Source organism: Sciurus carolinensis, unplaced genomic scaffold (genome assembly GCF_902686445.1).
Source record: "Sciurus carolinensis unplaced genomic scaffold, mSciCar1.2, whole genome shotgun sequence".
Classification (NCBI taxonomy): domain Eukaryota; kingdom Metazoa; phylum Chordata; class Mammalia; order Rodentia; family Sciuridae; genus Sciurus; species Sciurus carolinensis.
In genome coordinates, this window is record NW_025920190.1 from 328526 (window position 1) to 355260 (window position 26735).

Sequence of the window (26735 nt, forward strand, 5' to 3'; positions counted from 1 at the left end):
GTGACGGCCAGGATGCAGGTGGCAGTCCAGGGCGGCCCCACCCAAGGCTGCCACGGGTGTCCTTTCTGCCATCCCGTGGGTCGGTCTGGGCCCCCAGGCTGACAGCCCACCCCGGAAGACCCCAGAGTCCTGGCAAGCACACCCAGGTGGCCTCGCTGCCCCCTCTTGCACAGGCCGGCTCAGGAGGCCCCCAGGGGTGGGGCCCTGCTGCCAAGCCCTGGGCTCCGTGCTCCCCAGCGGTGGCCCCCACGCGCCCAAACACTCTGGGCCAGCCTCCCTCTGCTCAGAGGACAGAGTATCCTTGTGGGCTGGAAGGACGTGCCTGGCACGGAGCCGCGGGTGATAAGGTGGCCTTGGGGCTGGCCCATCCCTCCTTCACGCTTCCTCTGGGGTGAGTGGGGTGGGCGGGGGTGCGGCTGTCCTCCAGCAGGTCGGGCTGCAGCCTCCAAGGGCAGCCCTGTCAGCCAACTGTCCTTCCCAGAGAGGGGACGGCGCCTGCGCCACAGCCCGGGTCTGCACTGCGCAGTGAGGCACCCAGCCTCCCCCCAGCCTCCCCCAGCCTCCCCCAGCCTCCCCCACCAACACACCCCGCGCCCCTGCCTGGGTCCAGCACCCTTGGAGACAGTCATTCATCTGAATTAAGACCCCTGCCCTCTCGTCCCCAGGGCCAGCTCACGGCTGCGCTGGGCAGGCTGCTGCTCCTGGCTAGTGTCCCCACCTGTTGGAGGAGATGGACAGCCCCCTCGGAATCTTCTAAACTGAACTGGGGTCCCCCGGGGCCTGGCATTCCCTTTCCCAGACACGTGTCCGAAAGGAACGAAGTCACTGGACCCAGAAAGACTTAACAAGAGCCCTCAGGCCTCCTGTCCACAGAGGAAAGCAGGGTGCACGGGGGACACCCTGGTGTCACCCAGAGTGGCCAGCGGGTGTGGGTGGCTGCCGGGCATCGTGTCTCCGGAGGGCAGACTGCATTTGTGAAGCCCCCGGGGCAGGACGCTGGAGGCCGCTCACCGACAGCTGCAGATTCCATCTCAACAAAACATAAAGTAGAAACAAAGCCCAGAGGCACAGGCTCGCGCAGAGACTGCCCAGCTCAAGAGGCCCTTCCAGCAGAACCCAGGACAGTCAGACCCACGTCTCAAAGTAACGCGGGTCACTTTGCAGCTCAGTGAAATACAGGGGCAAACGGGTAGGAGGATTCATGAGCACGTCGTGGAGAAGAGTTAGACGGTTAGCAAAGGGTTTGGGCTGAATTCGTGGTGAGTGCAGAAAACAGTGTGAAACAAGCAAACAAAACCAGGGTGACTACTAACCTCAGAGAAAACTCGTGTATCATGTAAACATAAACCAGTACTCTGATCAAATAAATGGCCTGGCTGCATCGGTGAGTTTGGTGGTGAGAAGAGTATGTGAGTCTTACGGGCCTAGTGAAGGAAAGTTAAATGCTCATTTTCCACAACTGAAATATAAATAAGAATATATAAAAAAAATACTGCTTCGTCTGGAATGTGAATTTCACTGGGAGTTTGGATTTTCACTTGCTAAATCTGATGGCCCTGCACCCAGTGTTCAGAGAGGACCCGACTTGGTGACGGGAGCCAGGTGGGGAAGGGAAGGGGCGCCCGTGGAAAGGTCTCAATGGGCAGCGGTGCCCAGAGCACTTGGAGGGGGTGACCCAGTTGGCCCTGGCCCCAGCTGGCCCCTGCCCCGGAGCCAGGGCTGCGTTTCAAGGCTGGGCCGGCGACTCCCCGGGAGGTAACTCAGCCTCTTGCTATCTCCTCCTCTCCCACACCCACCCCGCTGAATCCGGACACGCGGGCCCTGGGAACACTCCCTCCAAGGTCGCGGGGTGTGTGGCCTCCAAGACCTGCCCTGGAAGGACCGTGCTGCACTGTCCAGACTGCTGACCTGGCTGCCCGTCACAGGCGAGCTCTGGGCGCCTGGACAAGAGCCTGGCCCTGAGCTGCCTGGGGAGCATCTGCACACATGTTCACATACGCAGATCTGAACACACACCACACACCACACCACACACACCACACCATACACACCACACCCACCACACACACCACACCACACACACCACACCACACACACCACACACACCATGCCACACCACACACACCATGCCACACCACACACACCACACACCACACACACCACACACACACACACCACACACACCACACACACACACCACACACCACACACACACACACCACACACACCACACACACACACCACACACCACACACACACACACCACACACACCACACCACACACACACACCCCACACCAAACACACCACACACACACACCACATACACCACACACACACACACCACACCACACACACACCACACACACACACACACCACACACACCACACCACACACACCACACCACACACACCACACACACCATGCCACACCACACACACCATGCCACACCACACACACCACACACCACACACACCACACACACACACACCACACACACCACACACACACACCACACACCACACACACACACACCACACACACCACACCACACACACACACCCCACACCAAACACACCACACACACACACCACATACACCACACACACACACACCACACCACACACACACCACACACACACACACACCACACACACCACACCACACACACCACACCACACACACCACACACACCATGCCACACCACACACACCATGCCACACCACACACACCACACACCACACACACCACACACACACACCACACCACACTCACACACCACACACACACACACACCACACCACACCACACACACCACACACACACATACATCACACCACACATACACACACCACACACACACACACCACATACACCACACACACACACACATGCACATATGCAGATCTGAACACACACACGCGCCCGCGGCCCCTCTCCTGTGCCCCTGCCTGCACACCAGACTCCACGCACGTCCGGCCCCGGGCTCCAGCGCAGCATGGTCACTGTTGTCCACTCTTGGGGACTAAGAGCCTCTTTCTTGCTCTGGAGGGACTGAGTTTCCCGGCGTGGTGAGGGGCTACCCTCAGGCCCCCTCGTGGTCCCCATTCCTTCATGCCGTGGATCCTTGGCCAGCTGGACAGGGAGGGCTCCTGGGCTGGCCACAGAGGTGCGTCCTCCCTGGGGTTCCCGCCCAGGCCTGCCTCTGACGGCGCTGTGCCCGTGAGGCCTGGTCCCCATGTCCCGCCTGCTGAGGGGCGAGCAGGAGGGGGCCGCGGGGCCACGAGCGGGTCCGCCAGCACCAACACTCTGCTCCCGCGGGTCCCCAGGAGCCCTCCGGGCCAGTGGAGCAGCTGCCTAGCCTGACCGAGCTGGGGGATCTCGGGAGACCCCGCGGAGGGTGTCATCTCCCGGGGTCCCCGGGCCGTGCAGCTCTCGGGGACTCCCACCCTGAGCCCTAGCAGGGGTGGGAAAGGCCGAATGGACCCTTGTCCTGGGGTGGAGTCAGAGCCTGGCTGCTGCTGGACTTAGGAGTGTTGCCCCCAAAAGGGACAGGACAGCAAGAACTTCAAGGAGGGACTCCTGACCTTCTCCAAGTTGGCCCCAGCTCCAGGGCCACAGAGAAGAGGGCAGGTCCCCGACACCTTCTGGGAGGCCAGAGACCCCAGGGCTATGCAGGGCTGCGGGTCCATGCTGTGTGCCCGCCTGCTGTGGGCAGCGGTGAGCGGGGGCACGGCACGAGCACTAGGTGGTGGACCGGCGGCTGGGTCAGGGCGGGTGGTGAAGGACGTGCCCCACCCTGCCGCCCGTCTGTCCAGGAGACGTGGAGGGGTAGGTGAGGGGACCAAGGAGTGCGTGGAAACCGGCAGGTCTGGGGCAGAGGAGGGCCGGTCAGGCCTCCTGACAGTCGGGCCGAGTTGGCCCTGGGCACAGAAGGCAGGCACAGATGGACTGCTGACCGGCCTGCAGCCCATTCTTGGGGTGACCCCCCGGGAGTGCAGGTGGCCCAGGGCTGTGTGTGATGTGCAGGGTGCAAGGGGCTCAGGGTGCCAGCACCATGGGACCTGGGCACAGCCCACCCCACCGACTGTCTCCACCTCCTGGCCCCTCCCGACCCCTGATGGAGTGAGAGCGTGAAGCAGCCAGAGACCAAAGACCCTGATAATGGGGGTCACCCTGCCAGGGTCTGGTTGACCCCCATCTCCCAGCCACTGTGCTCTGTCTCCATGGGTGAGGTCAGCATTATACCAGGGGCAGAGCTGACGCTGAGAGGTCACTGTCCACAGAACCCGGTCCCATGGATGGCTCTTTGAGGGAATTTTTATATTTTCTTTCTTTTTTTTTTTTTTTGCGGTGCTGGGGATCGAACCCAGGGCCTTGTGCTTTAATGCAAGCACTTTACCAACTGAGCGATCTCCCCAGCCCTATATTTTCTTTTTAAGCATGTATGTCCCTTTCGGAGTTATGAAAATGGACTTCAGATATGTGGGGACAGAAACTGCGGGACCCTGGAGGGCTTATCTGGGAACCAGGACTTTCCTTCTTTCCTGATTATAAAACAGTACCTTGTTACCATGGAGACTCACAGCTGAGAACGGAGCGAGGGCTCTGCCCCAGGCCAGGCTGGGTTCAGACATCACTTCTGGGTTTTCTGCCCCTCACCCCCTCCCACTTCTCCAAGGCAACACCAGGATCCCTGGGGCGCCAGTGTGGGGAGTCCTGGCAGGTCCCACTGACCTGGGCTGGGGTCTGCAGGCAGCTGCTGCGAGTTGAACCCAGAGATGCCCCTCACGCGGCCCGAGGCCGCCGAGGCAGGACAAGCTGGGAACAGCCCGAGGGCTGCGCATGCGGTCTCCAGGGGCATCCGAGCAGGGGTGCCCCAGGGTGTCTTAGAGTGGGGTGCCCCAGGTCTCCTGAGGCACACTTGCAGGCACTTTCTCTCTGAAGATCCCTGTCCACCACACACTGGCCTTCTCTGCTGACCCTGTCCTCCTCCAGTCACCTTTGGGCAGTTACTGGTTCTGCTGAGGTGTTGCTCCAGGCTGGACTTGAGTGGACACTGGAGGGAGTTTCCTGACAGCGCCCTGTTCAGCATAAGCCTCTGGTCATAGTTCATGCCTTCACCACCTCCACGCATCCTAGGGATTCAGCAACTTCCCCTGAAATTCATTCCTGAATCATCACAGAACGTCCAACCCACGCAGAAGGCTATGCACACTGAGCACAGAGAGCCCCCAGCCGAGGAAGTGCGTGGCATGGACCCCAGCACCTCTCGACCACAGCCCAGGACAGCCCTGACCCTGGGGTCCCCAGGCCTGGTTCTCTGGAGTGCAAGAATGTGCCCGAGCAGTGACACCTCGGATGTGGCCTTTGCAGCCACTGCTCCCCAGCCGGAGCTGCCGGCCCTTCAGCATCACCCTTCACTTGGCAGTCCCTCTGGGTTCCCACTCCCTGGCAGAACACCCTGTTACACACCTCTCTCCCCCACCTAGGGCATAAGCCAGGCAGGGGTGCAGCGTCGAGGTTGCTGGCCTGAGCTATCAAATGTGGCCTTTCCTGGTGGGCTCCCTGCCCCACCTGAAATGTCTTCCCGTCTTCATGAAGCACTGGGAGCCCGGGTGGCCTGGCTGCCCAGGCACCAGCATCAGCAGGGCACAAGGGGAGCAGGCCCTGGGCTGCCACGGGCCAAGTGGATTCCAACGCTGCATTCTCCTTGCCCACGCGGAGGGGCTCCCTGACCCAGGTGCCCTCCCCGGGGTACTGGCTAACTTCTGGCTGGAAGGAGGCTTTTGCATGAGCCCCTCCAGTCCTTTTTGGACCAGAAGAGGTGAACATAAGCAGAAGGGAAACAAAGGAAAGCCCTCTGGTTGTTAAAACCCAGGGCTGCTGTGTTGCTGACTGGCATCGCCACAGAAGGAGCAAGAAGACTGCACTGGCCACGGGGTCACCCTGGCCGAGGGCTGAGGGCCAGGGCAATGAGCTGGCCACCTCTGGGGGTGGAGCAGAGTCGCCTGTGGTCTCCAACACTTCCCCATTTTGCAGAGGAGGAAGTGGCAGGGACCTCTCGCCTAGGCCTCTGCAGACACGCTGGTAGCAGCTCAGTTTGCACCTTGAGTGCCCTGAAGTTCCCATTAGTTTTTTGTTTTTTTGTTTTTTTTGCAGTACTGGGGGCTGAGCCCAGGGAGGCACTATCACTGAGCTATGTCCCCACCCCACTTCATTTTTTATTTCGGGAAAGGGTCTCACTAAGTTGCCCAGGCTGGCCTCAAGCTTGTAACTTCCTGAGTTGCTGGGATCACAGTTGTGTCACTGTGCTCAGGCTGACGATGTTTTTCAATGACTAAGGAATACCTAGTGCACATGGAAAGTTTTCCTGGGGGAACCCTCCTCCTTTCTAGCTAGTCCTGCAAGAAGCCTGGCCCTGGGGCAGGAGCTTCTGGCACCTTCCCATTTCCACTGGGTGGAGAGTGACCCCCATGGTCTGGGTGGCTCATGTTCTGCTGCTTCCTCCCTGGTGTCCCTGCCTCTCTGGTCTGTGGCTAAAACCAGTGCTTCTGAGAGCAAACATGATGCACTGCAGTGAAACCTGCACTTGTGTTGGGCAAAGGTCAGGTGCCAGGGACCCCCTGCATGCTGCCTCCCATCCTGCTGCCCCAGAGGACCTTTAACCTGGGTCCAGAAGCCCCCAGCAGCAAGCATTCTGGGGGACCTGAAGCACCAGGGTCAGGCCGTCCTGGTGTCAGCAGGCTGGGTCCCCAGGTGGGGGCATACCCTGATGCCCAGGGTCGGGTCACAGTGCATGGGAGGAAGGGGCCCAGCAGGAGCAAGAGGGGGTGTGCTGGGGCTGCCCTCCCCAGAGCAAGCCCAGGGCCTCTGCCTGACAGTGTGCCAGGCTTCACAGTCGGCCTGCCCGGCGGGTGCACTTCCCCAGCCCGAGGGAGACCCGGCGTCCATCAGCCAGGGCAGGGGCTCGAGGGAGGCTCAAGGCGCGGGCGGCCTGCTTTACCCCAGGCTGAGGTCCCACGAGAAGTCCCCTTGATGTTCAGGCAGCACAGGGCCTCCTGAGCGCGACAGGACGTGGTTGGGAAGGGGCATCATCGCTGCCCAGGACACAGAGGCCTGGGGCTGTGAGCACAGGGAGGCTGCAGAACTGGTTCTCAGTCCTGGGGGCTTTGCTGGTCCGGGCAGGGCTCTCCCCAGCACACAACCAGTCTGGGAGGGGCTCTCCAGGCAGAGTGGCCCAGGATTTAGCACCTCATTAGGGTGGACACTGTGCAAATGCCACTGTGGACCGGCTGAGCAGCTCCAACCGGGTCACTGTTGGGGGTGGGCACTGTCCAGGTTCCACTGCCCAGCAGACTCCAGCATCCAAATCAGGCCCTGCACAGTGGAGAGCAGCCCACCCTGCTGCAGGGCACCTGGCACCGGGGCTCTGGCTGGACCCTGTGGGGAACCTCCTGGGGGCCTGGCTCTGGGTGGGTGAGCCTCAGGAGATCGGGTTCCAGGTGGATGGAGCACAGCTGGCCACCTCTAGGCATCCAAGACCCGCCCGTCTGGCTCTTCTTGTCCTTGGCATGGCACCTACTCCAGTGGGAAGTGGGTCCCTCCCACAGTGCCACTGCCACCCTGGACCTTGTTGTCTATTTCCTGAGCTACATCCTGGGTCCACCCCAAGGCCCAGCCCCACAGAGCCCAGCAGGCAGGTGCAGACCAAGGAAGAGCAGACAGCCCAGGGCACCCTGGCACAACCTCCCAGCACCAGAAACCACAGCCCTTGGTCCACCTGGCCCTGCCTCTGCCACGGCCAACTGCGCTGGCAGCACAGATGTGTGCCCACTACACGCACACAGCGTCACATCACACGTGCCGTCGCTGCGCGCGCACAGCGTCACATCACACATGCTGTTACAGGCAGCACACCTGGTGTTAGTCACACGTGCACATCCATGAACCCCCAGTCTACCCGCAGACACAAACATGCACAAAGTCTCTACTTCCTCCAGGCCAGTCCTCCCCCTCAACAAGAAGCCAAGCGGGGCTGGGGAGATAGCCCAGCTGGTAGAGTGCTGGCCTCGCAAGCACAAGGCCTTGAGTTCGATCCCCAGTACCGCAAAAAAAAAAAAAAAAAAAAAAAGAAGCCAAGCAGCCTCATGTGCACGCACTTGTGTTTGTGTATGATGCACACGTGTTTGGCCATGCGCATGCATGCGTGCGGGCATGTTGGGGCACTGGAGCAGAGCAGCTGGCACTGTATGGTCACTGCCCCAGGGGGTGGGGAGGAGCCCTGGAGGAGGCAGGGAAGGGGTGGGATGGGGCCAGGGCCTGTGGGATTCCCCGCCTCAGCCTAGAGTGGCAGCCAGGTCGGCCGCAGGGTCTCAAGCTACAGGGGCCTGTGCTGACTTGGCTGGCCAGCCTTGGCCTAGGTATTTTGTGCCCTGACCCCAGATGCAATGACAGCTAGCCACCTGGGGCTTGGGAGCTCCTATCTCTCAGGGATTTAGGAAAAGACTTCCCTACTCCTGACACCAGGAATTCAAGGGTCACCTGCAGCACAGCCCATTCCCTGGCCACCTGGGCTGGGGCTGCTCTCCTGGAGGCAGCGCTCTGAGCACCAGGCCAGTCATCAGGAAGCTGCTTTCCTGGCTGCAGTGACTCAGGGTGGGGGTGGGCAATAATGGCAGCAGGATGTGCCTCTGGCTCAGGGAGGAAATGCTCTGAGACCTGACAAGTCTGCAGCAGCCTGCAGCGGCCTCGGCCCAGGAGAGTGGGGAGCTGACCCTGAGGGCAGGCAGTGGGGCTCTGGACAGCTCCCACCCTGCGCTCACTGCGGATGCTGTAGCAAGGTGCTAGATGCAGAGGCCAGCCAGTTGCAGCTGACCAGCGTCAGGCACACCTCGGCCACACAGTGCCCTTGGCCTGCGACACAAGCTACCCCAGGAGTGAGGAGGAAGCAGGCCAAGGATCAACGAGGCCTGTAGAGGCCAGTGGGCCCAGGTCCTGCGCCCCGACTCTGGCCCCCAGTCTCCCAGGCAGAGCAGGTGAGGGGGGCAGCTGGCTTTCTCGGGCCTCTCGGGCCTCAAGCCTTCTCCTCAGCGGGAAAGCCCAGCACAGGTGGGTGTGACTTCCTAGGGTCCTCTCAGTGGACTCTCTCAGAATCTGGTATGGCTGTCACCAGGGCCAAGTGGCTGACCACGATTCCCACCCCCTCGGGCAACGACCCCAAGGCCCAGACAGCGCACACAGCACGACCTCACGTGTTCACAGATGCAGTGATGAGACGTGGGCTCAAGGGAACCCCTCTGGCTGTGTCCAAGGTCATCTGTCGGGTGGTACGACCCCAAGTGACCCCCAGCAGGACTCCAACCCCCACTCCAGCTTCTACACTGTGCCTTATGCAGATGTCCCTCTAAGAGCCTGCTGGACGGTGCAGGGGTGCGTGGAAGGAGCCCGGGGAGGCTCCAGGTGCTCAGGGCCAGGGTCTGGCTGACTCAGGAGGAGGGGCTCCAGGGGGCATGCAGCACTCCTCAGGCCCAGGTCCCGTCAGCTCCGCGATCCGCCGGTCCTTCAGCTGCACCAGGTGCTCCAGCTTTACCACCTTCATCTGCAAAATCTTCAAAAACCCAGACAGGTCTGAGAACGTCAGGTGCATCCAGAGGCCTGTCTGTCCTCCAGAGCCAGGCCACGTGCAAGGTTTCAGCCTCGGGATGAGTGTCCTGCCAGTGGCCCTGCAAGGCCCCAGAGCAGAGGCAGTGTCTCCTGGGGACACTGGGAAGGACTGGATGTCAGGCCCAAGGAACGGGAAATGAGGCTGAGGAACCTGAGGTTGGTGGCCCTGGGAAGGGATGATTTTCCTCTTCCCATTCCTATACTCATTCCTGGAGCTCCTCTGCCCGCCCCACCCCCAGCCTGCCCCCTAGCTACAGGTAGAAGGGCCAGGACACAGGTAGGGCAGCGCCTGGGCCCTCACCATGTGAGCCCAGTGCCCAGGGCCTGGCAGGTGCTTGGGGCATCTTTGCTGAGTTAACAGCTAACCAGATGAACACACTGCAATTAGATGGTTTACTTGGTGTTTACTTCTAAGAGTTGGAAACCCAAGAAAACTTTGAGTTAATTGAACAAAGGTGCAGAACGGCCCTCTGGAGACATCTGCCTTGGGCATGCTGGTCACAGGAAGGTCAGGTTGGGGTGCCTGTGGCTCTCCACACCTGCTTCAAGGATGACCACATCTCAAACCTTCCTCCTCTAGAAGCATGGGATTCACCATGTGCCCAGGTGATTAAAAAAGGCTGGCCTGCCCCAAACCATGTGTCCAGACCAAGGTCAGGGGTATGGAAAGGCAGCATGAGGTGGGGAGGCAGGGGAGTGGGCAGCCTCTCGGCAGACCACCAGAGACAGACCTTCCTTGAGCCTGCAGGTGTGGCTGCTCCACACAGTCCACACCATAGCTCAGTGACGAGCTGCAAGGGGTAGGGTGGCCAGGTGGCACTCTGGCTGCCACCCACCACCACATAACTGCCCCACGACTCCTGGTGACTCTGACCCAAGGCATGTATCTTTGTAACACACAAATGGCCCATGATCACATCAGCCCTTAAAGGCAGGTTGAGCTATTTCCTCTCTGGGTTTTCTAAAATGAAGTACTTATGATTCACGAGGACAGCCCACGGGCCAGAGCCACAGTGCAGACAGCAAGGGCTGTGAGCTGCCCTGCAGAGGTAGCGACTTCATTTCTCCTCACTGCTTCCTCTCTGCTGGCATTCAGCACATCCAAAGCCACACAATGATATCACTTTCCTGTTTTCTCAAGAAGCCTACTCATCAAGATTTTGGTTCTCAGGAACTGAGATATTGTTGCAATTTCTGACACCCTGCAACACTGAGGCCCATCCAGCAGGCCTGCCCACCCACCCCTACACTGTCATGGGTCCTGTGCTGCCAAGGTCGAGGAGAGGTAAGAGTGGTAGGGGACTTTCTGAACACAGGAACCCTGGAAGCCCCTGATGAGAGAGCAGAGGGACAGGTGTGTGCCTGCAGAGCCAGGTGAGCACCTCAGAGCCAGTCACGCACAAGATAAATAGGTGAACACCACGTTCCTAAGTGCTCACACCAACCCAGCTGGATGGTGCCCCCTGGGAGACGGGGAGAAGGAAGAGGCCCCATCAGGCTGGAGTGGGAGCAAGCAGGAGACTCCAGTCAGCACCCACTCCATATGCTTCCCAGCAAGGAGGCGCCTTCTGCTCCTTGACCTGGGCCCAGCACTTCTGGCAGAGCCTGTGCCCAGTCTGTGGCCCCAACACGTGGGCTCAGGATGGATGAGCTGGCAAGGCTTGCAGTAAGTACCTGGTGGTGGGGTGGACCACACCCTTACCTGCTTCTGGGTATGACTGGAATAGTCCAAACACTGTTTTCTAAATAAATTAAACGTGGACTCTTCCTTCCAGGGTTCTGTCGGCTCCACCCACTGCTAAACCCTGTTCTGGGACAGGTAATGTGTCAAGAACTCAGCTGAGGACTGGACTGAAGATGCTAAAAATGAAGGCCACAGTTCCCTCTGCTTCCCTGTCCTGCAGTTCAAAATGTCTGGGCAAAAGGCGTGCCCAGTGGGCCGTACCTGGACTGTCTCCTGCAGAATGGCCAGTGCCTGCTCCTTGTCCTCCAGCAGCTGCTGAACCCTGGACAGGTGTTCCCAGGCCCCTTCAGCTGGGTCCTGACTGAAAGACAGATACCACACTTTAATCCAGCTGGCGAGGGGAGGGGAGGGGGCTGAGAGGGCTCGAGAGACAGCGGCCCACCATTCACAAGCACATGTGCCCGTCTTCTCCAGAGTCCTCTGATCCTGAAGGGTCTTCACACTGGTGGGAGCTGTGGGGCTCAGCAGGCCTGTGTGACAAACAGACACCATCAGCTCAGGTCCCCTGCCTCTGAGGGGGTGCACCTGTATGCATGCGTGGGACACAGGGGACTATATGGGTTAGACAGATCCAGGTGCCACCCTGCCGGGCTTGCACAGTCCTGGGTGACTCTGAAGAGTGTCCCATTGGAGACACAGCGAATGGTTCCTGGACTCCCCTTAGCAGCCTGCTCTCCAGGTGCTGATGGAGCCTGGGCCCATCTGAGGTGCCCGCACAGTGAGACTGTTCTCCAAGGCCTGCTGGGCCCTCCTTTGCAGGTGTGAGCCAGCAAGTGCCACGGGCATTCTGGGAGTGTGGTAATGCCCCTCGCAGGAGGACAAGAGGGCCTCTGATAGGTCAAACTTGCCCGCACCAGGGGTTTGGAGCCTACCTGCCTGTGAGTGGAGAGTATTCATGCTGGAGAACCCTGGATCCTGCAGATTTTAAAGGTTGGGAGGTGAAAGGTAGAGGAGGAACCAGCCTGTGTTCCTGGTCACCTCTCTGGCTGTGGGGTTAGTGAGCAAACTGTAGGATGGGACGGGCAGGGACTGGGCTGGTGTGGATGGGGCTGTGGACTCCTAAGGAACAGGGTGTTTTTGCTACAGAGATGGGTCAGGCTGGGCAGGAATGAGGGACAGCAGCACTCAGGGAAGGGAGCTGGAAGGGGACAGCAGCCTCATGTGAGGTTTGCCTCAGTTGGACCATAGGGCTGTAGTGAGTGGGGGCTTTGTCACCATTTATTTGTGGGCTTTATTCTCCTATAGCAGATTATCTGACGGCATGCGAATGGGAACAGAAGCCGCATGTTTGTGGGCTGTACCAATTTGCAGACATGCAGAGCTGTGCCAGATGAGGCTGCCTGAGCCGTGCTGGCCTCCACCTTCTCCCTCAGTGCACACAGGATGGGCTCAATGGCCCCAGGCACATTGGCGACCACTTTACGGATGTCCTCCTCAGAGACACAGAAGCACAGCTTGCAGAAGACTTTCCTGCAAAGGAAGCAAGGTGTACCCTCAGAGCAAAGCCCCCAAGGGACCTGGGAGGGAAGAGGCCTCTTTCCTGGGAGGGAAGAGGCTGAGTGTGACCCCTTCTTGAATGCACCACCAGAGGTCCAGTGGCCACTTCATTGGCAGGTGGCCCATACCCCATCAGGGGGGATCAGAGAACACTTGACACCCCAGGCTGTCAGGTCAGGTGTTTCAAGGACTCTGCAGAAATATCATCTTCCTGACTGATGCTGCTCTCTGCTCTGAGCAGTCCTGCTGTCCTACCTTGAAACTGGAACCTGAGCTCTTCTCACACACAAGGGCTGACCAACAGCAGCCCCCTTTCCCCACTGAGTCAGGGCACTGCTCTCAGCTCTCCAGCCTCCTTTCCTCTCCAGTCCTTCAAAATGGAAGCACCAGCAGAATGAGCCCAGGCCTGAGCCCTGCAGTACCTCTAACCTGCCTCAGCTTGAGGCCTGGTCCTCATGTGGCCTCCAAGACCTCTGGGCCAGCCCTAAGGGCTCTGAAGCTCTCTCCTGCACACCCATGTGTCACCCCCCCGTTCCTTTACACACTTTCACCGCCTCAGAGCCTTCCCTGGTTCCCCCACCTCCAACATGTCTGCCCCATCCTGACTGGTTGTTCTTTACATCACTTACCACACCTGACCCTTGGGTTATGCTTTGCAATTCATCTGCTGACCATGAGACTCCCTGCTCTATGAAGGCAGGGACTTTCCACTGCCAGTCTGCAGCTCTGGATCAGAGCCTGGTTCCCTTGGCTTAATGAGTGAGTGGCTTGGGAAGCAGACCCACTGCTGCTTGGGCAGAGAGAGCCCTGGAGCCCTAGGTTGAGGGTGAGGATCTGTGAACCGAACCGGCACTGAAAAGGGTCTGGCACCCAACAGTTGAAACCTGTTGCCAGCCCCCACCCCTTCTCCTTCAATGCAAACAGGATGGGATCAATGGCTGTGGTGTGTTGGCTACCACCTATGGTCTGAGAGAGCTGTCTCCCCAGGGCCAGCCTTGGAGATCCTCTGGAGCCCTTGCCTGTTGAGAAGGCTCCAGTTGCTGAGCTTCTGGTCAGTGCTGCAGGCAGGGATGTAGCTGTGCAGGTCCACCAGGCGCGGGTGGAAGTGCTTCACGATCTCGGCCACCAGCACTGAGGGGATGGTGCGGGGAGGGGGGAGGTGAGCCTGCCATGTCCAGCTCATGCCTGGCTGCCACTGTCCCTGAGGCCTCCTGAGGTGCATGCAGGACAGGCACTAGCTTGTCCTGGAAACTTGGGGCTTCTGAACTTGAATTGGGGTGGGACCATGTGCTAGCACTGGGGGAGCTTGGCCAGTGAGCACCCAGGGAGAGGCGGAGGCCTGCGTCGCGCCCGGCCCCACCCCACCTTCCCCAGGGAGCGCGGGGCTGCACGCAGAGGTGCCCCCACCCCTCCGGAACCCTCGTCTACACCGCCCCACAGCGCCTGCGCCCGCACCGCCGTCGCTGAAGTCCCGGGCCAGGTGGCGCTTGGGGCGGCTGAGCGGGAGCTGGTCAAGCCAGGCACAGAGGCCACGGAGGGCGCCCGGCGGCGGCCGCGGCACCGCGGTAGACCTCCTGTTGGAGCCTCGCATGGCCGAAGGCTTGGGGCGGTTGCCGGGAGACGGGCCGGAAGGGGCGGGGCGCGGGGGTGGCTGGGGCGGTTGCCGGGAGACGGGCCGGAAGGGGCGGGGCGCGGGATGGCTGGGGCGGTGCCCGGAGGCGGAAGGGGCGGGCCCTGGGCCTGACGGGCCCTCCCGCTGGTCGGTGGGCCCCTTTGCGCTCCGGACGCGGGATTAAAATCCGGAAGACAGGAAGGCAGACGGCGCGCGCTGTGTGGCGAGCCCTCCCGCCCCCAGAACTGGAGCGGCAGTCCGTTGGCGAAATACAACTCTTTATTGTTCGGACGCGCGAGCCGCCGTCGGCCCCGGCGCTTGCAGACGCCCCTGTGCCGGGCGAGGGCTAGCTCCTGGCGGCAGGGCTGGCGGGCCGGGTCCGCGCGGAGGAGCGGAGCCTCCAGCCAGGCCCGCGGGGGCCCAGGCGGTCAGCCCGGGACGAGCGCACGGTTCCCGAGTGCCTCTCCTCCGGGCGTTCTCTCCGGAAGTGTGCAGTGACTGGACGCTGGGCGGGCACCCTTGTCACCTCCGGACCGGGGGCTTCAGCGCGACCTTGGGGCCCTTGACCCCCTTGCAGGAGAAAGAGAGGTTGCTTGTATATGTGCCACGAAGGCACAACGGGTATCCCTGTCGCACTCCTCCCCCGCCCCTTGGGACCGGGATTGACCCCGGCGGCGTTCAACCACTGAGCCACCTCCCCAGCCCTGTTCTCTATTTTATTTAGAGACAGGGTCTCACTGAGTTGCTTAGGGCCTTGCTAAATTGCTGAGGCTGGCTTTGAACTTTGAATCCTCCTGCCTCAGCCTCCCGAGCTGCTGGGACTACAGAGTGCACCACTGTCTCCAGCTCCCTTCATATTTCTTTAAGTGTGTATTCTTGGTGCACCCAGCAGTAGGCCTATGCTGTCCACACAACGACAACAGCAGTGATGGTCACAGTATTAGTGGCTAATACTGTATCTGAGGGCAGACTTGCTTATTGTAGTAGGAATAAAAGGCAAAATTGACAGTGAAAGTGACAGTCACTGAAAAGTCCTCTGTCAACTGATATAGCAGATATTAAAACAAAGCTAATGAATTTTCCTTTTTTTCTCCCAGATAATTACCAGTTTGCCAGACGATAACATGCCACACACATACACTCCAGGGCAGTGCCAGTCAGGTGAGCAGTTCTCTGCATCTGGCAGAGGTGGACCCCAAACTGTGTGCAGGGGAAGCTCACCTGAGGCATTCCAGGTGTGGTCCCTCCAGCACTGGGCTTGACAGGTGGCAATGGGGGTGCAGAGGTTGGCTTGACAGGCTGGGAGGGAGCAGGTGCAGCTGATGAAGGGGCTGCTTACCTGGGCCAGGCCCTGACCCATACTTAACTCCCCGTGGACCTCTGATCTGCCCCTGCTGGACTGCAGGCTTCTGCCTTCACTAAGATCTCTGTGGAAATGCCCTCAATGGCCACCCCACCTGATGGCTAAAGCCCTGGTGCAGAGTAGCTCCCTGTCCTGGCAGACCACCCAGGCCACTGGCAGCCTCACCTGCACCCTCCCCTTATCCCTGAAAGGTTCTTAAATTGCCATAACGTGGGTCTTTGGAAGTTCAAAAGCCAAGGATTAACTACTAAAGCACGCATCCTTTCCCAGGGCAGGGAGGCTGCGGAGCGGATACCTGGGGACGAGCACTGTAGTTCCAGCAGCACTGGAAGGCACCGCGCGAGGAGAGGAGCTGTCCCTTCCTCAGGCCGGGCACAGTGTGGCTGGAGACCACCCGGCTTCCTCCTTGCCTGGCTTTTCCTTGTCCTTGCCCGGAAAGCTCTCTGCCCATTCCCATCCCTGTTCTTCCCATCAAGATCCTTCCTAGGACTTTTTTTCCTCCAGTACTGGGGATTGAACCCAGGGGCACTCTATCACTGAGCTACATTCCCAGCCCTTTTTACTTTATTTTGATACAGGCTCTCACTAAGTTGCCCAGGCTGGCCTCGGCCTTGAGATTCTCTTGCTTTGGCCTCCTGAGTGCTTGTGCCTCAGAGCCTGACTCCTGGGACTATTTTTGCAACTCTTATGTAAATCTAAAACTAGTTCAAAACAAAAAGTTAAAAAGGAAAGAGAAAACCACTAGTAATCAAACGCCATGGTAACAGTTGTTGGAGGTCAAGTTTGAGGAGAATCGTGCGTCCTCAAGGGCCTCTCTTCTGTGTTCACTAACCACGTAGACAGCTCAGAGGGAGAAACTGCAGATGCAGCCAAGCCATGTGTCACATCCCTGTGACTAGACATGAGGCACCCAGGCCTGGGGTAACATTGGGGCAAGTCCTGGAAAGGACACTTCCCTGGCTATTCCTGCCCCAAATGCATCACCTCTGACCACTCACGATGAGCAGACAAACCCAAATCAAGGGACAAAACTGAACCAATGTTTGCAAAGTGCACGGTGAGGACCAGGAGCCACTGGGGCCCCAGGAGCACCACGTGGGCCAAGCGCTGCCTGCTCGTGAAGGCAGAAGCAGCTCAGGTTGTGTCCATGCTAACCCAGAGGACTGTGGAGGGAACACAGGACTATGCTATCTCTGCAATTTTTCTATGAGTCTGAAATTTGTTGGCAATTAAAATTAAATAATTCCCTAAGGCAGGGCAGGGTGTTTGCCTTCAGGTCCCACACAAGTCACCTTCGAGGAAACTTGACAGGGCCCTGCCACTTTGTGGCTCTTCCCAGCCCTAGTTGCCCACCATGAGCCCCCTTTGACCCACCAGAGGTGGACAGAGGCCTGCCTGGAAGGGCATCCAGTAACACTAGGTGGACGGCCAGCCTATGCAGCAGGGACTGTGCCTGACCCCAGGAAAGAAAGCCTGGGTCAGTCCTGCTGCTTGAGTTTGCCCAGCGGGAGGGACAGGAAAGCGTGGCCCAGTCCATGGTCACAGAGTGACATCCAGGACTGAGTGCTCGAGGGCCCACCCATTCCCACAGTACTAGGAGTGGGAGAGACGTGGGGTGGGAGAGGGACTCCAGGGGTACCCCTTGGGGCAAGGCAGCCCATGCTAGGGGAAGGGCCATGACACTCCAGGGCACAGGGGTGCCAGAATCAACCTCAGCTTGCAAGGCTCCACTGAGTCACACTTTCAGATCCCCAACGTGCATCCCCAGGGGAAGTGTCATGAGGGCTGGCAAGGCCCCCACAGGCTGAGGCCTCTTACCTGCTTGGGTTTCTGCTTTGGAAGGGGCTTGGTGGGCGGAGCAGGTCTGAACTGATTGGGAGAGAAGAGTCAGGACCCCACTGACCAGCCCTGTCTAGAGGGCTGGTCCATGCACCCCAGCCGCCACGGCTTCACTAAGTCTGTGGTTGGTTTTGATGTCGTCCTCAGCCAGCTCACCCTTCCCTGGGGCCTCAGTCCCCCAGTGCAACCACAGGCCCCTCTTCCTGGGACAGCTCGGACACTTCCAGAACACCTGGGCACCCGAATCAAGGCCACTCACCTGGTCTGCTGCCTGCGGGGTGTAGACGGGGACTGGAAAGGGTGCACTGGACATGGCAGGAGGCTGCAGAGGACAGAGTTGTGAGCCTGGTCCCAGATGTCTAGCCACTGCCCATCAAGGCCCCAAGCAAACAAAGCCTCTGTGTGACTGAGGTCTGCCCCAGCTCTTGAACCAGCAGGACCTGAGCCTGGACACATGGCCATCCCCCTCCCTCAGCCTCACAGGCCACATTCCAGAGCTAGGGGCAACAGGGCATCATCTTTTCAGAATCAGTCGGAGAACCCTCAGAGTCAGAAGTTCAAGGTCAAACTCCAAATGCAGATCTCCAGAAGGTAGCCCTGAACTCCAAGACCCCCGCCCCTACCCCACAGGTGACCGTAGCAGCCGCTCTGGGCCCCAGGCACACACAGGGACAGATGAGTTAATTAACATGAAGGGCTTTGTCATCCCCAGTGGGTCACACCCTGGGGCAGAAGGATGGCTGCTGTCGGGGGACATGCTTACAGCAGGGGGCAGCCTCTTTGGGGCCACAGTGGCTCTGACAGGCTGTCTGGGGTGTGTGGTAGATGCCAGCTCTGGGGGCCCAGGAGCCCTGCCCTTGGGTGGCCCGCTGCTGCCTGCCTCCTGGAACAGGGGGTTGGAGAGCCCCATGGCGGTCTTGGGTGCCACGCTCCTGGAGAGGAAGAGGGGGTAGCAGTCGTGTCCCTGCCGGGGCGCAGGTCTCCTGGCTCTGCTCCCAGGCCTAGTCTGGCTGGGGCTCTCTGCCTGGCAGGCTTCATGCAGGCTGCAAGGCACACAGTCACAGCCATAAGACACCAAGAGGCAAGGGCACGTCCCTGAGTGGGCAATCCCAGAGCCCAGCACACTGGGAGGTGCTCAGAGGTCCCAGGCAAGTCTGTCCGGCTGCCGCTGCTCGGGAGTCACAGTACCAGTCCAAGGCACAGCAGGATCCCAATGGGGTGCTCACGGCCCGGGTTTGGGAGTGGGGGCTTGATCTTTCCTCTCTGCACCTACCACATACCAACCTCTTACCCAGACCACCCTGTAGGAGCCACTGAGAGGAAGGTCCTGAGGTGGGTGGATCCCAGGAACCGCCTAGGCTTAAGCCCTGGCTGCTGGCTACCCGGGAGCCCAGTTCCCAGTGCCCACCCCCCTCCCCTACCCCCCTCCCCTGCCTGTGCGAGAAGCAGCCTCTTCCTCAAACAGCAGTGGAGGCCCTTTCGCAATAGCACCAGGCCCGGAAGCACGCCTCCCACACACAGACCTGTCGCAACCCGCAAGTTCTTACCTCCTGGGGACACGGCTCCAGGCCTTGCGGTACATGATGATGCCTGCCAGGGAGGCTACCACAGCCACCAGGAGCACCAGCGGCACCAGCACACTGACCAGGAGGCTCCCAGATGCTGGGGGACACAGGCCTCATGTCAGTCAGGGCTGGACAGCTGCCAGCCCGGTGGGAAGGCCCTCAGCCTCCTCAGCCCACCATGGCTATGCCCTGGATCCCAGGGCCTGGTCGGGGTGGGGTCCTGGGCCCACAGTGCTGTAGGTGTGGCCTAGCCAAGCCCCTGAGTCCAGGGTGCTGTGGACAGCCACATGCTCAGAGGCCATTGGAGAGGAAGACGCTGTGGGGGTGACTGACCCCAGGTTCCCAGGCTGAAGAGGGGCCTGAGCACCTGGGTTAAGGATGGCAGGTTTTACCTGAGCTGGGCACTACCCTCCACTGTCTCTAGGAGGCGGGACACAGGTTCCCTCCTGGTTGCTTAGAATCGGATGTTGACGGCAAATCATCCCCTAAATACCCCCTCCCTGAGGACCAGGTGCGGCCTCTGTGCTCAGACCCAGCTCCAAAGGCCCTACCTGCATGCACACCTGCCAGCAGCTGTGCACAGTAGGGCGGGGCCCAGCCCGCACGGCAGTGGCACTGCCTCTTGTGGTTGCACACCTGCAGGGACAAGGGCCTCAGAGACAGCAGTCACGGGGCAGCAGGCAGTGCCCGCAGCACGAGGGGCCTGCACCCTGCCCAGCCTGCCACCCCTGGGCTCATGGGGCATGACCACAGGCCTGGTTCCAGAGGTCACCCCTCCCCGCCTCAGCCCCAGGAGGGGCCTGCTGAGCTCTCCCGCTGATGGACGCGCTGGGCTGGGCTGGGCTGAGATCCCACTCCTGCATCCAGAGCTGCCGCCACCGGTGGCTCTGTCATTCTGGGGCACAGGCAGGGGTCACACTGTCCCTTCAGGCCACACGCACCCCATGGTTGTGGCACTGGGCGGAGCAGTTCTCGGATCTGTACACCTGGAGGTCTTGGCAGCGCCCTTCCCAGCAAATCTGGAAGGCAGAGGGGCCTCCTCGGCAGCTGGTCTGGACCACCGCCCCGGCCCATTCTCGAAATCAAAGGGCTGGGCCAGCTGACACCCTGAAGTCCCCTGGAAACCCTCTGGAGTCCTGGGGACTCTGCAGGGCTGTGGGCTCCAGACTGCGAACTGGAAACAGGCATCTTCGCCTCCCCCATCCACCTCAGCCTCACCTAAAAGTGCATGGGGAGCACCACTCACATGCTGTGCCAGCTGACATGAGGGTGGAGGGCCTGTGGGACACGTGCTGGGCTGCCCGCGGGGTCTGACTGCCCAGCTCACCTTCCCCTCCTCACACCTGGTGCCCGCAGGCACAGGCTCGTAGGCAGAGGTCTCGCTGTCCATACGCAGAGCTTGGCAAGTGTGCGAGGAGGAGGTGAGTGTACAGGAGCTGCGCTCTGGGGGCTTCCGCCCTCCTGCACAGTACAGGATGCCACATCTGTTGGCCCTGTGGACAGAGGGCCGGGCGGGAGCCTGGCTGCAGGGTGTGGTGCCCACTGCATGGTGCCCATGCCCATGGCCCTGCACTTCAGGAGAGGGGCAAAACTCCCTCCCTCCCTTCCACCATGCTGCTGAGGTCCAGCTGGGGTCCTGGGAGGCGGGCGGACCCCTGGAGGGCCACCAGTCCCACAGAGCCAGACTCCTCGGGAGCACCCTGTGTCTTGGGCCTGGGCAGCCCCTCCTCGTGCTCACCTGCGCATGCTGGAGGTGGTCCTGTCTCTGCAGCCTGGAGAGATGCTGAAGGAGAAGCAGGTGTCTGCGGCAACCTGCGCACCTGGGGACTAGGGCAGGTTAGCTTGGCCGGGGCCCACGGCCACCTCCAGATGCTGGCCTGCATCCCACGCCCACATGCCTCACCTGGCCCCCATAGTTCCTGGCACCGCTGGGCCAGTGTGGGGCAGCTCCCATCAAAGCAGTAGCCCCCTGGGCAGGGCGTGCCGTTCTCCTGGAAGACGTCCTCTGGGCACGCCGGACCCTGGCCATCGCAGAACTCCTCCAGGTCACACTGGTCCTTCCGGGGGCGGCACAGCTCACCAGCTGGCCTCACCTGCCCACAGAGAGGCTCACCGTGGGACGTGCCTATGAGCTGCTGCCCTTGGTGTGGCTGCCCCCACCCGGTGCCCTGGGCTCACCCTGCACTCATGGCAGCAGGCGCCGTGGGCACATTGGGCCCCCTCAGCCAGCTGGCACGTCGTGGCATTGCAGCAATGGTTCTGGCAGCCCTGGGGGACAGCGGCAAGAGCAGCGACACCCTGGGCCAGAGCCGGCCTCAGGTGACGGGCCCCACTGACCACCAGGGGCAACTGGTGGCCACTCTCCTTCAGACTCCCTTACAAGTGGTTGGGGATCAAAGACCAGAAATGACACGGGACACCCAACAGCTGTGTATGTTGTGGCACACAGGGCCTCTGGCTTGGGTGGCCATCTCAGCCAGGGACAGAGGCTACAGCCTGATGCTGAGGAGCAGAGGGTGGGGGTGGGGCAGGACATACCTGGGGGGTGCCGCAGTCGCACTGCTCCCCACGCTCCACAAACAGGTTCCCACACACGGGGCCACCCACCAGCCGGGCAGGGTCAGGGGCATTGGCCAGACAGCCCGTCTGGGGTTTCTCCAGGAACATCTCCAGGTCAGCCCTGCTGCACCTGCTGAACATCCTGGGGAACTTGGAGCTGAGGGCAAAGGGTATGGCAGTCAGGGGCCACTGTCACATCACCCCTTCCCACCTACCATGTCCCGCAAGTCTCACCCAACACTGGCCGCCATGATGCAGCCGCCACCCTCCTGGGGCACAGGGCAGTAGCAGCCCTGGACGTTCTCGTCGTGGTCCATGCCCAGGTTGTGGCCCAACTCATGGGCCATGGTGGACGCCACGCCAATGGGGTTCTTGCTGTGGTCCTGTGCAGAGGGCTGGGCTCACTAGGGCAGCACCTCACGCCTCCGCCCTCACCCGCAGCACCTGGGGCTTGGTGCTGCTTCCTACCAACCAACCACCCCTGAACACAGAGAAACAGGCAAGGAACCCATCCCCAGGGAGAGGCCTCTCGGGTGAGCTCCAGGGACCTGCATGATGCCTCCATGTGTCCAGCTGACTCTGTGCTGGTGGCCAGCCCACAGGCCAGTTCCAGTAAACCTGGTCAGGGGTTCCCTTCACCTGGTTCACGGCCCCAGAGGCCTGGGAGCACAGGGCAGACACCCGAGCCAGTCCCACGGTGGTCCCAGTGAAGTCGACTCCCCTAAAGACACATGACGTTGACAGCCTGGACGCGTCCCCCCACCTCCTCAGGCCTCATGGCTCTGCCTGGAGGGCCTGCCCTAGAGGCCTGGCCTAGCCGGGGCCCCGCTGTGTGGGGTGGGGGCACAGGCACACTCACGTGATGAGCTGCACATTGTCATGGGGGTGTCGCACCATCAGGTCCTGTGCCCGCCAGGAGAGGAAGTTCTCCAGGGTGACATTGGCATGGGGGCTGATGGGGACCTTGTCCCTGCTCCAGATCTCCAGACCCACTAACACCACACGGAAATTGAGCTCCTGATAAAGCTGCAGAGGATAGGAATCCCTGGGTCAGGCCTTGCTGGTAGAAGGCAGTAAGTCAGGTGGTCAGTACCCTCCCATCAGTTCTGAGGGACAGGGCACAGATGGAGGCCAGGTCCCAAGCTCAGCACATGGAGCCTTGAGTCAGCCAGTCCTTCTCCCGGCTGCCTTTCCTGCCCGGCCCCCTATGGCTGTCCCCCACCCCCCGCTACCTGGCTCCTCATGGACCTGGGTTGCTGAGGGGTCCGGGAAGACCTGCAGGAGGCTGGGAGCCCTCACAGGGCCCTACAGAGACTGCAGCCCACCTTGTCCACGTGGTTCACCACCTCTAGCACCCGACTGCGCACGGCCTCTCTGCTCCCCAGCTGCTGGAACTGGGGACACAGGACCCTCAGGCTGGGTCAGCACCATGTCCCAACCCGCCCAGCCCACCTGCCCCCGTGCCCCCACCTCTTTGCTGTCTGTGACCACATACAGCTCCACATAGCGGGTGTCTCGGGACAGGGGCCAGTTCTGGGGAAGAAGTCGTCAGTTTTCCTGCCACAGAGTCCGCCACTGCCCAGTACTGGGAGGACCATCAGGTAGCTCCAAGCAGAGGAGAGTCAGCTGCACAGCTATGGTCTGAGCCAGACCCACCTGCCAGGGCTTGGGGACGGCCCTGGGCTGCAGACAGTAACACCCAGGCCCAAGCAAAGGGACCATGGCAGGAGCAGCCAGGCAGGGGCATGAGGCTGCTTACCCGGGGCTGAGGCCTGAAGGCTGCAGAGACCCGAGGCCCCAGAAGGTTGTCCAGGCTGGCATCACTGACCCCACAGGTCCCGACCTTCTGCTGCAGGTGCCTGGCCTGGTACACTGCATGCTGCCCTTCCTCACCTCCTCCATCTAGAGGCTCGATCAGGTGGATGGCAGAGCCCACCCGGAAGAAGCCCCTGAGAAGGGGAGCCAAGTGAAAAAGTGGGTTCCGCCAGCCCACCCCCCACTGCCCATCTGGGAGGATCAGGGCTGTGGCCTGCCCCACGGCCAGTAGCACACTCCACGGGCGACACCAGGGCACAGGAGGAGGGAGAGCAAGCGGAGCGGGTCTGTCCCGGGGGCTTGCAGGACTGGAAACTTCTCGTAGGAGCCCAGCAAGTGCCTTTGCACATTCCAAGCACATGGCAGAGGAGGCATGTCTCTAAGTCTAACACCAAACCCCTTCCTTCTTTGCCTCAGTTTATCCTTCTGTAGAGTGGGACATCCTGCCAGGGTCTGAGCACACACCTGAGGCCAGCACAGGTGCTGAGGCTGGCAGCGGAGCCCTGGTGACCCTCCACATGGCCCTGGTAGAGGCAGTGGTCCTGCAGAAGTGTGAGAGGTCACGGGTCCAGCTCCCATGGCCCTGCTGGCCCCAGAAAGGTGGCCCACACTGTACCTGCCCACGACGCTGCTCTGTCACCTCAGAGCCATTGGCAGCTGAGTAGGTCTCTGTGTAGTCCGTGCCCAGCAGGTCCCTGGAGAAAAACTGCAGGAGTTTCCTGGGCCTCTAGTTGGGGGGTGCAGGTGCTGAAGCCTGCACTGCTGCTGGCCAGGGCACCAACACAAGGGTCAGCCTCCTGCTTACCTGTTCTTCCGCAGGTGCAGGGTGAAGGTGTGTCCTCCGGCCCCAAGGACATAGCTCACACTCTCAGGGTACAGGCCCTGGATGGGGGTCAGGCTGAGTGGCCTCCAGGCCTAGGCCAGCATTCCAGGGAGCCCACGAGCCCCCAGGTGACTCAGGCCCATCAGGCTCAGTAGATCAGACAGTGGAGGGATAGGTAGAGCCAGAAAGACAGGCTCTCACCCTCCTGGCCTGGTCTCCCCCTGTCCCAGAGGGCAAGGACAATGCCTCCTATCCCTGGAGGAAGCAGCGGGGTGGCCGTCCTGCTGAGCAGCCCTTACTACCAGGACAGCAGAGAGGGTGAGGGCAGGGGTAGGATGCATAGATCCTTCCCGTGCCACCCCAGCTGGCCACTGTGCCATCCCCTGGGGCTGTAGGGCTGTGGGTACCTGTGGCAGCCCAGGAGCCTCCTCCCTGCACTCAGTGACCTTGCTGCCTACATGCCCCAGCCCCACATTCAAGCTAAGCCTGCAACCCTCTGGACAGTGCACATCTGCCCCTGGGCAGGGTGAGTCCCAGGGCAGCAGGCGCGTCTAGGGGTCCATGGCAGGTTCCTGGGGCACAGAGGCAAGGACAGGTAGGGTTTCCTCGCAGACCTCACAGGTACCAGAGGGCACAGGAAGGCACATACACCCACTGGGCTTCAGGAATCTGACTGGCAGGCCAGGAGCCTTCGCAGGTCCCAGCCCCGGAAATCCCAGCCCCGCCCAGAGCCCCGGAAGGTGTGTCAGGCACACACAGCACCCTGCGGCGATCCCTCATCCTGCTTCTGTTCTGAAGAGGAATTTGGGTCATCAGCCCCTGCCAAGGGAACTGGGGTGTGGCCTGGGGCAGCACGAGCCGCCCTGCCCTTTTGTGGGGCCAGAGGACCCTGAGGCCAGGCTGGCAGGGCTGCTGGAGGAGAGGCAGTGAACCTGGTGCCCACCTGCAGGCCCCAGGCTCTGCCACTGAGTGGATAGGAGGAAGGAAGAAGGTGAGACAGGCGGGAGGGACCGTGGTCAAGCCCGGAAGCAGAGGCCAGCCTGGGGCTGCCTAGTGGGGGGCATCAGACTCACCCTGTGGGAAGGCAGGGCTCGGCGGGTGCGGGGTCCAGGCAGGCGCTGGGGCCACACCACCTCGTACTGATCCACGGGTGGCAAGGATGGGGTGAGTGCAATCGCTGTGGGAGAGAGCCGTCAGCGGGCACAGAGGCTCCTGCCCCCGCGGCCTCCAGGTGGGTGCAGGCCTACCCTTCCTTGGGGCCATCACCAAATGGCCCAGGGACCAGTGATGGGAAAGTCTTGCCCCATTGCCTGGGCGAGGCCTAAAAGCCCTCAGGACCCCCAGGGGGCAGGCAGGCTGAGTGGCACACTGAGCAGAGCCAGAGACCCTGCTAGCCCAGCCCAGGCTAGTGCACACAGGGCCTGGAGGCAGGTCTTTGCTCCGACCCTCACAGGATCCCAAATAACAGGACACAGCAGCCGACAGCAACCACTCCACCCCAGGCTGCTTGCTTCCTAATGTCCTGGAAGTTCCCTGATGTCCAGCTGCAGACCCGGGACCAGCCCTGGGTGGTAGCGGAGACCACCTCCCAAACCTCCAGGAGAGAGAGGGAAGAGGAAGATGGCCCTCAGGGAGCTCAGGCTGACACACCTCACCAGGGAGCTCCCGGGGCAGCCGCCCACAGCCCCACGGTGGAACCCGGGCGCCTGGCTCCTCCGGCAGTGGTCCTGATAGGAGCTCAGGGACACACTCCAGGCGCCACCTTCTCCTACAGTTCACTTCTCAGAGTTCCTCCCTCTGGCCTCTGCCGCACCCTGGCCTCTCCGAGTGACCACTGTGCGACCCGTTCCCCCAGGAACAGGACTGCGGGAAGCCAGGTGACCCAGCTGGAGCCCTGGCCTCCCTCAGAAGGCCGCCCCACCCGGTGCCCTGACAGGGTTCCTTGGACCCATCCGCGTCCCACTCACCCTGGGGCCACACTGAACACAGCAGCCAGAGCCCAAGGCCCCCCATGGTGGCGTCTGGGTCTGGTGTGGTCTGGAGGGTCTTCGCAGGACTGAACCGCGAGCTCCGCGGCTCCAGCCTACATGCCCCGTCTGGGGACCAGCCTGGCCAATCGCACGGCAGCGGGGCGGGGCACATGCACCTGGGGAGGGCCTCCAGGGCAGACGGCGGACCAAGTCCCCTTCCCGTGGCTTCCTGGTACCCCTTCATCTCTTGCTGGTCTCCCCATAATTGTCCACAAATTAACA

The 26735-nt window shown here is 61.1% G+C and overlaps 2 protein-coding genes across 4 annotated transcripts; both read right to left on the reverse strand.

Annotated features, from left to right (window-relative positions):
* Nucleotides 1–8173: 8173 nt before the first annotated feature.
* On the reverse strand, nucleotides 8174–14511 carry LOC124974921 (sperm flagellar protein 1-like). Its single transcript, XM_047537881.1, has 7 exons — nucleotides 14363–14511; nucleotides 13927–14038; nucleotides 12712–12880; nucleotides 12283–12325; nucleotides 11793–11880; nucleotides 11612–11711; nucleotides 8174–9610 (listed from the first exon to the last, which is right to left on the reverse strand). The coding sequence occupies exons 1-7, from the start codon at nucleotides 14496–14498 to the stop codon at nucleotides 9467–9469; spliced, it is 792 nt and encodes a 263-aa protein (XP_047393837.1). The 5' UTR covers nucleotides 14499–14511; the 3' UTR covers nucleotides 8174–9466.
* Nucleotides 14512–14895: 384 nt separating this feature from the next.
* Nucleotides 14896–26735, reverse strand: Adam8 (ADAM metallopeptidase domain 8). 3 transcript variants are annotated; one of them, XM_047537884.1, is made up of 24 exons: nucleotides 26451–26735; nucleotides 25557–25660; nucleotides 24466–24542; nucleotides 24277–24355; nucleotides 24126–24202; nucleotides 23605–23794; nucleotides 23316–23378; nucleotides 23171–23239; nucleotides 22705–22871; nucleotides 22485–22566; nucleotides 22080–22228; nucleotides 21825–22002; nucleotides 21465–21554; nucleotides 21190–21379; nucleotides 21025–21106; nucleotides 20533–20779; nucleotides 20228–20305; nucleotides 19850–19922; nucleotides 19269–19383; nucleotides 18485–18653; nucleotides 17981–18043; nucleotides 17701–17751; nucleotides 15741–15818; nucleotides 14896–15089 (listed from the first exon to the last, which is right to left on the reverse strand). In XM_047537884.1, exons 1-24 carry the CDS (start codon nucleotides 26695–26697, stop codon nucleotides 15042–15044), a joined length of 2766 nt encoding a protein of 921 aa, XP_047393840.1. In that variant the 5' UTR covers nucleotides 26698–26735; the 3' UTR covers nucleotides 14896–15041. The 3 variants fall into 3 exon arrangements, with proteins under 3 accessions (XP_047393840.1, XP_047393839.1, XP_047393841.1); XM_047537883.1 differs by having other exon boundaries at nucleotides 19838–19922; nucleotides 26451–26733; XM_047537885.1 differs by having other exon boundaries at nucleotides 19838–19922; nucleotides 20614–20779; nucleotides 26451–26730.